Here is a 12,509-nt window from a genome sequence, read left to right as displayed (position 1 = left end):
GCCAGGAGGAGTAGTTTGAGACCGTGATTGAAAGTTTCTATAAACCTGGATAAATGGTTAACGATTCAATTGCCTAAAAATGTTTAAATTAAATTTTCAGGATGCCCAAACAAGTGAATTTTGACAAGTGGAGTTCTGCGCCAGGAGAAACACTTTGCAATCCATCATTTTAAGATCACATGAACCTCGATAAGTTGTCCAGGACTTCAATGCCAAAAAATGTCCATTTAAATTCTCAAAATGCTCAAATAAGTGAATTTTGACAGGTCAAGTTTTGCCCCAGGAGGAGTGGTTCGGAATAATGATTGAAAGTTCTTTTGAACCCGGATAAGTGGTCAACGATTCAATTGCAAAAAAAAGTTGAAATTAGATTTTCAAGATGTTTTAACAAGTGAATTTTGACAAGTGGATTTCTGCGCCAGGAGGAGTGACGATCATCATTTCAAGCTCACATGAACCTAGATAAATAATCAAAGACTCAAATTCCAAAAAATTTCAATTTAAATTATCGAGATGCCCCAACAAGGGAATTTTGATTGATCGAGTTCTGCGCCAGGAGGAATAGTTCGTGACCATAATTTCATGTACTTCTGAACTAAGTCGAGTTTTCAAAGACTGCAACGCAAAAAATTTTTTAATTAAATTTCCATGATGCCCAAAAAAATGAATTTTCAGCGGCCGAGTTCTGCGTCAGTCAGAAGGAGTAGGTACTTTGAGATCAGTAATTATTATGCAAATCGTTTTTCGTGAACTTTGGTTCGATGGGACTGGAACGATTTTGTTGCAAACTCTACTTTATGTTGTTGAGGTGATTTTTTTATTCAAAATCTAAGGTCATTGCCCTCCAGTACATCTACACCCTCATATGGGATCGGTTAAAAACTTTCTTTGATTAAAAAGGATTAATTTTATGGTTCAAAGTATTGGAAACTAAAAATATATCGGATAAAAAAAAATTCCAAAAGAAACTTTTATGGAAATATTTCTGAATGAAGTAGATGTACCATCGAGAACGTGGGTTTTTAAATTTATTAACACACGTATAGGTATTCTGACGAGTCAAAATAAATATTCCCATCTTCTTTTCGTTCCCAAATTTTGAAAAAAAAATTGAGACATGTTTTAGGGAAATTTTTACAAATACTCGCTGTACAGATGGCATAATATGGTAGGTGGAAGTACATAAATGTGCAAGTACAAATACATCTACAATCTACATCCAATCCACATATAAAAGCAAGAAACTACACGCGATAAAAATTGATTTTCTTTAGAGTTTTCAGTGGCCTCGTATATATAAAAGGCAAACAAACATATACACAAAAAAAGATAACAATAATGTCACGCACCTGTGCTTTAAATATTTTCATTAAAGTGTTATTATCTGGCGTGCGAGCACATTAAACAAACTTATGCGGCATCTGTGCAACCGCACCTCACCCTCTGCTCACCTGTTCCCATTCGTCGAGCGCGTTTCACCACCCTCAACCCTGCGGCCGCCGAACCAATAACATGAAATATAAATGAACGACTATCAAAGCAACAAGTTTTTTCGATTACGTATAGCGAAATTCGCCTTCTCTAAGCTTTTAAAATTCGCATATTTTCCAATTTATATATTTCCAGGTTTCGGGTCGAGTTTTTTTTCTTTTCATATTTCTTCATTTCGGGTGGGCGATGAAATGCGAAACGAAGAGAAGAAAAATATCGGCCAAGCTACCCCCCCCCCACCCCCGCTCAACCACCGCAACGTGCGCAACTGTCAATTTAAATAAAGTTTTCTTTCATTTTACTCTGTTTCAGGCGGAATATTAACGAGGAATGAAATATTTGTTTGGAATATTTTTCTCGATGCTATTTTTCACACCTATCACAATGTACACCTGTCGTATATCTCAATTCGTATGCCGTAACAGTAATTGCATTTCTCCTGATAAATATTGCGACGGAAACGACGATTGCGGTGATAGTTCGGATGAACCTAGATTTTGTACTGGTGGGTATTTTACTCGTACCTATATTAATTATTATGGTAATCTGATTTTCTCAGCGAAATTCAATTTCAAATTGTGTATTGTTTTATTATAAATTTTCAGTTTGTAATAGAACTTATTACGGTGACGTGAAAAATACTTATTACATGGTGCTGCAAAAACCAATCGAAAGCAAACTGCCATTTCTGTGTCATCTCACATTTACAGCCAACGGACACGACTTTGGCGATATTATACAGGTAAATTTTTACATCCCAGTTTGCTGAAAAAAAAAAAATGCAAATCGCAATTAAATCTGTGCAGCGAGCGAGCTAATAATCCCATTTTACGAAAACACTCGCAATTGTGTGGACGATTTCATGTACTGTATATCGTGCTAGTTTGCCGTAAATAATTACGCCAGCCAACGAGATTGTAAATTTATGTGTCTATTGTCGAGTACCATCGGTCGTATATTAAAATTATTTATTAATTGCCAATGGAAAATTTAAACGCACCACTCGCATTCCATTAAAATATTGTTTCGAACAGCTAACACTTATACGAATATACCCAACGTTTTTCGCATGAATTTCGATATTAATTTATTGTAAATGAAATAGACCTACGTATACGGTAAACACGAAATTGTAATGGGAGTCGGAAATTAAATGTTTAATAAATTAGGTCTACATGGGTATGACTTTTTAACATCTAATTATAGTGTTGAGATAGTTTAAATATGGCTGTGATGCAATGCAATTCGTTATGAATTTCGATAAATCAGGCCCATGCAAAGATTTTTAAAATGTTGGACAAAGGTGTAAAAATACCACCGTGCATTTTCTTTTGTTATACCACCCTTGATTTCTAATGAAATACGATTTTGAAATATTATTTCTTCAATTCCGAATTGTATTCGAATGGTTTTTTGCAAATTAAATTTCATATGATTGGGATCATTTTTTTAAATGGAAGAATTAAAATTTAATCAAATATATATGTACTTGATAATGTAAGAGTGAACATTTTTTATTTTCATTCTATTTTAGACGTCTCTAGTTGATTGGTCATGATTTCGAGTAGTTTTGGAACCTTCAGCGGATTTCAGGATTCTCCAGTTTTAGAAAAAAAAAAGGTCTGAATAGAGTCAAAATGATGTTCAACGTCCATACGAGTACATCTGAATTTATAATGCTCATTGTCAGTTCAAAGTTAAAGCACGTCTTCTTTTTCCCTCTCACTCCAGAACAACCTGTTCAAGTGTTCAGCCTCTTAAAATTGTTTATATGTTTATCCTCTTCAGGTCGTTGACCTGTCTGTCTGGCTTCCCGAAGTCGTCAGTTAGTCTGCCTGTCTCGCTTCTTAAGGTCATTGACCGGTCTGTCTGATTTATTAAAGTCGCTGATCTTCCTATCTGCCCTACAAAAGTCATTGCCATGGCTGTCTGGCTTCTCAAGGTCACTGACCCACCTGTCTGTCTGCTCAGTCTGTCTGTTTGATTGTTCTCTTGAGGTCATTGACCTGTCTGTCTCACCTCTCAAGGACATTGACCGATTTGTCTGACTTCTTAATATATCATATCGTTCTGTCTGCTGTCCAAAAGTCATTGACACACCTGTCTGGCGTCCCAAGGTCATTGACCCATCATTCTGTCTGCTCAGTCTGTCTTTTTGATTGTTCTTCTGAGGTCATTGACCTATCTATCTCACCTCTCAATATCATTGACTGATTTGTCTGACTTATTAAGATATCATATTGTCCTGTCTGCTGTCCAAAAGTCATTGACACACATGCCTGGCTTCCCAAGGTGATTGACCCATCAGTCTGTCTGCTCAGTCTGTCTTTTTGAATGTTCTCCTGAGGTCATTGGCCTGTCTGTCTCACCTCGCAAGGTCATTGACTGATTTGTCTGACTTCTTAAGATATCATATTGTCCTGTCTGCTGTCCAAACGTCATTGACACATCTGTCTGGCTTCCCAAGGTCATTGTCCCATCAGTCTGTCTTTTTGATTGTTCTCCTGAGGTCATTGACCTGCATGTATCACCTCTTAAGGTCATTGACCAATCTGTCTGACTTTTCAGGATCGCATGTCGTCCTGTCTGCCATCCAAAGGTGATTGAAACACATGTCTGACTTCTCAAGGTAATTGTCTCATCATCCTGTCTTTTTGATTGTTCTTGTGAGGTCATTGACCTGCCTGTCTCACCTCTTAAGATCATTGACCGGTCTGTCTGGCTTCTCAAGATCGCCTGTTGTCCTATCTGCCCTACAATGATCATTGACACATTTGTCTGACTTCTCAAGGTCATTTACTCATCAGTTTGACTGCTCAAGGTCATTGACTCATCAGTTTGTCTTCTCAAGGTCGCCTGTCTTTCTTTTTGTCTTTCTGAGGGCATTAATTGACTTGCCTGTCTCACTTTCCAAGATTGGCTGCCTTCTGGTGTTGCCTGCAAAGGTCATTGACCTGGCTGTCTCACCTCTGAAGGTCATTGACCGATTTGTATGACCTCTTAAGATATCATATTGTCCTGTCTGCTGTCCAAAAGTCATTGACACACCTGTCTGGCTTCCCAATGTCATTGTCCCATCAGTCTGTCTTTTTGATTGTTCTCCTGAGATCACTGACCTGCATGTATCACATCTTAAGGTCATTGACCAATCTGTCTGACTTTTCAAGATCGCATGTCGTCCTGTCTGCCGTCCAAAGGTGATTGACACACATGTCTGACTTCTCAAAGTCGTTTGACCCATCATCCTGTCTTTTTGATTGTTCTAGTGAGGTCATTGACCTGCCTGTTTCACCTCTTAAGATCATTGACCAGTCTGTCTGGCTTCTCAAGATCGCCTGTTGTCCTATCTGCTCTACAAAGATCATTGGTACATTTGTCTGACTTCTCAAGGTCATTAAGTCATCAGTTTGACTTCTCAAGGTCGCCTGTCTTTCTTTTTGTCCTTCTGAGGGCATTAATTGACTTACCTGTCTCACTTTTCAAGATTGGCTGCCTTCCGGTGTTGCCTGCAAAGGTCATTGACATGTCTGGCTCGTCTATTTAGGTCATTGACCCATCTCCTGGGTTTTCAAGGTAATCTGCTCACTTGTCTGGCTTTATAAGGTCATTGACCCGTCTTTATGGCCTCTCAAGGTTGTCTATAAGTGCCTACATGTCTTGCTTCTTATAAAGTCATTGTCCCAACTGACCTATCTATTTGCTCAAGGTTGTCTGCGTATGTGTCTGGTTTCAGAAGACCGTATGTCTGTCTGTTTGTTTGTCTAGCCACTGAAGGTCACTGACCGGTCAGTATGATTTTCCAAGGTCATCTGTCTGTTTGACCTCTCAATGTCATTGACCCATCTGTTTGGCTCCAGAGGTCACTGACCTTCTTTTCGAGCCTCTCAAAGTTGTCTGCGTGCCTGTTCAGTCTTAAGGTCTTTAACCCGTCAGTCTGGCACCCCAAAGTCATGTGTCTGGCTTTTCAAGGTCATTGACCCGTGTTCCTGACCTATCAAGGCCTCTGACCTACTCGTTGCCACCGACGATTGAGGGTAGTGAACTTCATGTTTTTTGCAGAGAAAGTGTAGATACCTACCTGATCGTCATATTCTTTGCAAATTAAATGACAACTTCAATTTTGGAACAGAAGTAAGAACTTCATTTCGTTTTTGAAGAGATTAGGATACAAACTTTATTTTTAGAGAGAAAATGCAAACTTAATTTTGACAAGAAAACGCATCCTTCATCTTTGAAAAAAAATAAAAACTTCTAGAATTTTCTTTAAAGTTTTTTCGTGGCGATCTGGCGAATTACAAATGGATCTCCTGTCATGAATTCAAATTGATTCTTCGTGGTCATTTTGAATGATTTTTTTTGTGGTACTCAAGTTTGAATGAATTTTTGTTGTCGTGATTTTACACGAATTTCTTTATCCTGATTGAGAGTGAATTTTTCAAATCAGATTTAAAAAATATTTTTCTGCGGTGATTTTTAAATTTAATTTAGATTACAATTTTTGAAATGATTTCGAATGAATTTTTTCGAGGGGGGATTTAGTAGTATGAAGTTTTCAGTGGCAATTTGGGTTTTGAAAATAGTTTTTCGGGGGCAGTTTGGAGTACATTTTTTTAGCGTCGATTTGAATTTTTATTTTTTATTTGGTGTAGAATTTGTCTGCTACTTAATATGTAATTTTTTGTGTTGATTTCAAATGAATTTTTTGTGACAATTTTTGATGAATTTCTTAATGTGGATTTGAAATACGTTTTTGGCTATTTTTTTTTTATTTTTTGAAATTAGAAATTGTGAATAAAAAATTGTTACTACTGTATTTCAAATTATTCCCCCAGATTCAAAAATGAAATCTTGTGATGTTTTGTCATAATTAATGCTAAATAAGTATGTGAGAAGGAAATATTTTCAAGACGAAAATTTTACGTATACGTAAGTTTCCTGCTAATTTTCAACCGCTCTGCGGAACTTTGAAAATGACCTTGGAGTTTGATGGAAATGATCTAACAAACTTGCAAATAAGTGTACCATTCACACAAGTTGACCACGTACCCCACTCCAACTCTACGATATCCTCGTTTTCGTCAAAACTTTGAGCACCCCTTTCTCGATCCTTCCCCTGCGAAGCGTTTCACATAATACGTAAGATGGATTTATTTTACCACCTTTAACCACTAGGTACAAATAAAAAGCACTGATAATAAGCCCAATTGAACGTGTCGTAAGTCGTACGTCGTTAAGTTCAGTATCTTGATCAAAGTTGTCTTGAACCCTACAGAGTGCAAGCTTATTACCAAATATCTCGATGTGTCCATTCTTATTACGTAGACTTTGCCATTATAATGAATTTATTGGATGGAGCTTTAAATAGATAAAGTGGTAAAAGAATCTAAATCAGAGCTGACGTTAGAGAAGATATTTTTAAATGTGTACTGACTGGTGGGTTTTATAAAGAAAAAACCAAACATACCCGAGGTTTTGAATTTTTTACTACGTGACGTGAAAATTTCATTAGGGGCGGTTTTATTTTCAGAGGGTTTAGACTTGTTATCTTGAATAAGACGTATCGACGAGTGCCTAACCATGTCCTATTATAGGTACTGGTATTTCCTGAAATAAATCGAAATCGAAGTATTAAAATAAAAAATAAATATTTTTCTGCAGGAAACGAACGAAGCAATATACCTATTATGTTTCTCCTGCGAGTACCACAAATTTAAAAAAAAAATACTTTTGAATTAGGAAAAAAAATCATTTCAAATTCAGTTTCTGATAGGCAGGTATCAAATAAACGCGATTTATTATGTCGTTGCACTTCTTAGGTGTATCGTTAAGTATTTATGTCAAATGAACTCAACGTCAACATGTTTGAGACGTGTCCCCAAGAGGATTTATCATACTTATAGTTTCACTTTAATCCGTTACTGATTGGAAAATCGAAGAAAAATTCCATATTTCATTTTGTACGGCTCAGTTAATCTTTATTAAAAAACTGAAGAAAGTAAAGAAACATCGCATCGTGCTAGAAATGTTGCTGACCGTTTCTCAATATATATAGCGATAATTTTTTTTCTCCTTTCTTGTTCTCTTCTAACGAAATTTCAAATACTCTTTTCTCGAGTCGTAGATAAAAGAAGGTTCAATATTTTGTAACTTCATCGTGATAAAGCTCACTTTTAGAGCTGTAAGTATTTTTCAATGTGTAGAATCGAGCCGAACGAAATCTATTCTTTTCAACGTACTATACATATAATACTCGTACGATGGTGTTTCTTTTCTTTCATTTTCTTTTTTTTTTTTTCTTTCTCGTACGAAATACTGTCGAGAAATTTTATGAGTTCGTACCTGTTGCTGGAAAGGATATCTATAGGGTAAAAAATACACAAAGATGGGGATGACTGCAGCCAACGACAAACTAACGATTTTTTTGGAGTATCTTTTAGATTTTTAATGAATAAATAAACTACACGATAGGCTACCTATGCATAAAGAATGCTGTGCATTGATCTTTTTTCAAGCTTCGGTTTGGGAATTCATCGTAGATTTTATCGTGTTCATTTCACAAGAGAACATTTCTAATCCTCGGGGTATAATTTGAATGAACGAAAGAATAATGTTTGAAAACGACAAATTGTTCGAATTGATTTCTCAACCTTGAATGATTTCTTGAATATATTTCAAATCAACAGGAGAAGAAAAATGACTATATTTGAGCTTTACTTACCTAAGTATATTTTTTGAAATATTGGCTAAAAAAAACAATACTCAAACTTGAAGTACGTTGGGTCGGTGGATACTATAAAAAGAAAAATCATATCCATCCACGATGACGACCGACGATCCGTTGATATTATGAATCGTAAATAAGCGCGTGCTCCGAATGCCTAATGACGCACGTCTTAATAAGACACGCTTATATGAAGTTTATACTTCATACGAGATGTGGGCAAAGACCTTTCTCTCGTATATAAGACGATGAGCATTCGTATTCGTAAAAATAAAGACACGCTTTTGCCGTTTAACGAGTAATAAAGGTCTGTAAATGACGCGCATTGTTAACAATGCTCCGGTGTAATGTATTTTTCTATCTACGGTTGTGCATCATTTTATAACGAAGCATGCTACGAGAATTTATAAAATGTTCTAATCTTTAATACCATTTTATACTCTTTTTCTACATGTACAGAATGCTGACGTAAAGAAGTACACGAGTAAAAATCTCTCCTTTTGCGTCTGTCTCTGTACTTTTAACCCGGTTTCATAAACAGGCGTTTCGCAGATTTATACAAATACCTACAGTACTACAATTCAAAATAAGTATAAAAACTTTTTCGCTATACCCAGCTAAAAAAAAAAAAAAATTACCACTAGAAATTATAACTCGTAGCGGAGTTTCTCGTTGTAGAGTTTGAAAAAAAAAAACGCCACCTACTATTTTTAAATTGTTTGTTAGCTCGATGAAATTTCCCGCCTCTTTATGATTTACCGTCTGCGTCATTCTTTCACTACATTTTAGAATTTTTTGCGCAATTTTTAATAATATTTCAAATAATGAACCTGACGTGGTTCTCGTTTCACATCATAATGTGTTGGTATTTTTTTTCTATATCGTTATTGTAGCTCTTTTTTTTTACCTACCTCTTTCGGTTGATTTTTCCCACTTTTTCTCTCGTGTTTGGTGCTCTGATTGTGCAAACGCTGCGTTTGTACGAGTAAAATTTCCAATTTAATTTTTTTTTCGTCAAAAGCGCGATATTAATGAATTTGACATTTTATGAGCTCGGAAAGAGTAAAGTAACAGATGTGGGTGCAATGTGCGACGTAGAAATTGAAGTATATATAGTTTTAAATCTCGGTTGGTGCAAGTTTCAAACCAAAGTGGAAGGCAAATTTTTGATTCTAAAAAAATATATTCGGAGGATGGATGGAGGAGGGAAGGTAAAAATGAGATAGGTACGTAGTAAATTTTATATTTTGAGGCCAATTTAGTAAACTGTTGATTTTTTGTCCATTTTTGGCTGAAATGAGCATAACCGTGTAAAATAGACAATTTTGCCTTGTGTCTTCGGATTTTGATGAGAAAAAATTGACAAATTCAGTACAAATTCTGCTGGTTGATTGCACGGCCTCCAAATCACGAAAATTGATTTTTGGAGCTTGCATGGCTTAAAATTTATGAAATTTCAATTTGCGTTTTGAAGCTTTGGGGAGCCAGACAAGTAGACAGACAACTTTGGAAGAGCCAAGAAGCAATCAGATGATGACTTATTTGAAGAGAACAAGAGAAGAAGAAGAAATATGTACTTATTCGGCTCAGCGTCTAAACGCTATACATGAAGTGATCAATTTTTATACAATAATAACGCGATACTTAAGAGGGTAGGCAAAAAATGTTATAAAAACCTACGAATATAACGACTTGAAAGAATTATTATTTTATTGCATCAGAAAAGATCTTGAGGATTTTTATGTGTTTTAAGACAATTCATAAGATTTTTGCTAAGTAGGAATTCGAAGTCATCAAGCGACTCCAGCATGAATAGGTATTTTTCAGTAAGTCTTTCAGGGAAGGCATCGATTGATTCTATTTGCAGTTCATTATGTAACTGATTGTTTAGGAGGAACCATATGGTGCGTTTGTAATGATTCGCAGAACTCTGTTTTGTATAATTTGTAGTTTATGTTTGTTAGTTTTTGAAGCTGTTATCCATATTAGCGCTGCATATGTGAATGAGCAACATATTAGACTTTTGTAAAGAAGTAGACTACAAGATGTACACAATCTGGAACAACGCTTCAATAAGGGGTAAAGTTTACGTAGTTTGATGTAGGCATCATGTGATTTGAAAACTAAGTATATGGTTTTTGAGAGATAGTTTCTGGTCCAAGTGTACGCCGAGATATTTAACTGTTGATGTATTACATGGTACCACAGTGTAATGGATTGAGATTTCTGGAGTTAGTGAGATTTTGTGAAGTGTTGAGATTTTTGTTTCACTTTTAAGAGGATTTAGCTTAAGTTTCCAGCATTCAAACCATGGTTCCAATTCATTGATACCAGCTTGAAGTTGATTACGAGCAATTAGAAGATCATTATTTTGGCTGAGCAAACACGTATCATCAGCAAACATTGCTATTTCATTATCAGCTGGTTTAGGAATATCATAGCAGTATAAGATGAACAATGTTGGACTCAATACAGCGCCTTGCAGTACACCTTGGCTGATTTCTCGAAGCAAAGAACTTTCATCGTCGATTTGAACCTAAAATTTCCTATTTCGAAGGAAGGAAGAAATGATTTTACGTAGAATGGTGGGTGTTTCGATTGTAACTAATTTGTGAATTAAACCGTAATGCCATATAGAGTCGCAGGCCTTTTTAATGTCTATAAAAGCTGCAGTCCTGAATTGCTTCTTTTTGTAGTCATTGTTAATAAGTTGTACCATTTGATGCAACTGATGAACTGTGCTCATTTTACTCGTATTATGAAAACCATACAGAAAAGATGACAAAATCTGTTCTTTTTTCAGAAAGTGCAAAAGACGCTCACAAATTATTTTTTCAAGGATTCTGTATAGAGAAGAGATAAGACTGATAGGTCTATAATTATTAGGAGATGAAGAAGGAGATTCTTTTTTGGATAACGCAATTACTTTGGCAATTTTCCAGGCGTTAGGAAAGTAACCAATTTGAAGGCAAGAGTTGAAAAGTGTTTTGAAGCTCATTAGGATATTTGTTGGAAGGTTTTTAAGCATAATGTTACTGATGTTATCCGAGCTTGGTGATTTCTGGGTTTTGATTGTTTTGATAATGTAGTGAATTTCTTCAACTGAGGTTCGACGACGCATTTTGCAAAGACGATGATTGCTAGGTTCAGTCAAAATATCAAGAGTGTCTGTATTTCTATTGTAGAAATGATGACTTAAAGATGCGATAGAGATGTGTCAATGACCTCAACAGGCCACACAAAAAGACAGACGACCTAGAAAACCAGCCAGATGAGTCAAAGACTTTCAGAAGTCAAGCAGGCAGGCTTTAAGAGAGTAGACATGGCAGAGTGATAACATTGGGAGGCTAGACAGTTACGTCAATCACCTTTAGAGCCTGGACACACGAGTCAATAACTGTAAGAGACCAGTGACAGACAGACGGACAGGTCAATGACATTAAGAGGCCAGACAGAAAGAACAATGACCTTAGAAGGTCAGTAATGAACACAGACGAACTTGAGAAGCCAGCCAGACGGGTCAATGACCTCAAGAGGCCAAAGGACTAGACAGGTGACTGTGAGAATCCAGGTATGCGGGTCAATAACCTCATACAAGGTATTTTTTTCTTTATTTTTCGAGGGAGGAGACCACTTCCATTTTTTTTTTATCGTGGAGAGGAGTGGACGTCAAAGGTTCAAAGATGTTTATCAGTATTTTATAATAATAAAAGTGAACCAAATCCCAATAAAATTTGATTTTTCAAATTTAATATGTAATAGTGGAGGATAGAATTACTGGTAATAGTGATATAGGTGATAATGATTCGTATTAGCAAAATGATGGAAAATAACTCCTCAGGGGGTGAGAATTGTCCAATGCCTAATGTGGTTAAATAGGCAACTCAGTAACCCTGTTACACTATACATACTAGATTTTTCTGAACTCCATAACCAATAAATTAGTTATGAGACAACAATACTATAGAGATTTATTGATGAAATAAATATCAATGCACTGTATAATACGTCGTGAAAATCATAAGGTATTAATTATAAAATACACAAAGTTAATTAATACGGTATCATAAAATAGATGATTAGCTCTAGATTACATTATGCAGGGGACGAATTTACTCAGGATGATTAATCCTGGCAGACATGAGAATAAATTAAAGATTCAGGCCAGATTAAAGTTATCTAATCATAAACTCTAATCCTTACTCTGCTCGTAAGTAGGTAATATATCTAAAATATATGAAAAGGTTCTCTACTTACGAGACGCTTCTACATTATTAGCAATAAAAGCATCGATAAT

The 12,509-nt window shown here is 35.8% G+C and overlaps 1 protein-coding gene across 2 annotated transcripts in view; it reads left to right on the top strand.

Annotated features, from left to right (window-relative positions):
• Nucleotides 1-12,509, top strand: part of LOC135839758 (uncharacterized) — a 112,606-nt gene that overhangs the window by 77,842 nt on the left and 22,255 nt on the right. For both annotated transcript variants that reach the window (XM_065355949.1, XM_065355947.1), the window contains exons 2-3: nt 1,804-1,996; nt 2,097-2,233. Coding sequence is in view for 1 of the 2 variants with exons in the window: in XM_065355947.1 (XP_065212019.1) it covers nt 1,822-1,996; nt 2,097-2,233 (312 nt within the window). In the remaining variant the exon portion in view is untranslated. The remainder of the gene's footprint in view (nt 1-1,803; nt 1,997-2,096; nt 2,234-12,509) is intronic.

The sequence above is a fragment of the Planococcus citri genome, chromosome 3, assembly GCF_950023065.1.
Source record: "Planococcus citri chromosome 3, ihPlaCitr1.1, whole genome shotgun sequence".
Taxonomy (NCBI): Eukaryota; Metazoa; Arthropoda; class Insecta; order Hemiptera; family Pseudococcidae; genus Planococcus; species Planococcus citri.
The sequence above is the reverse complement of the archived record's forward strand: the minus strand, read 5'-3'. Positions and strand labels throughout refer to the sequence as shown.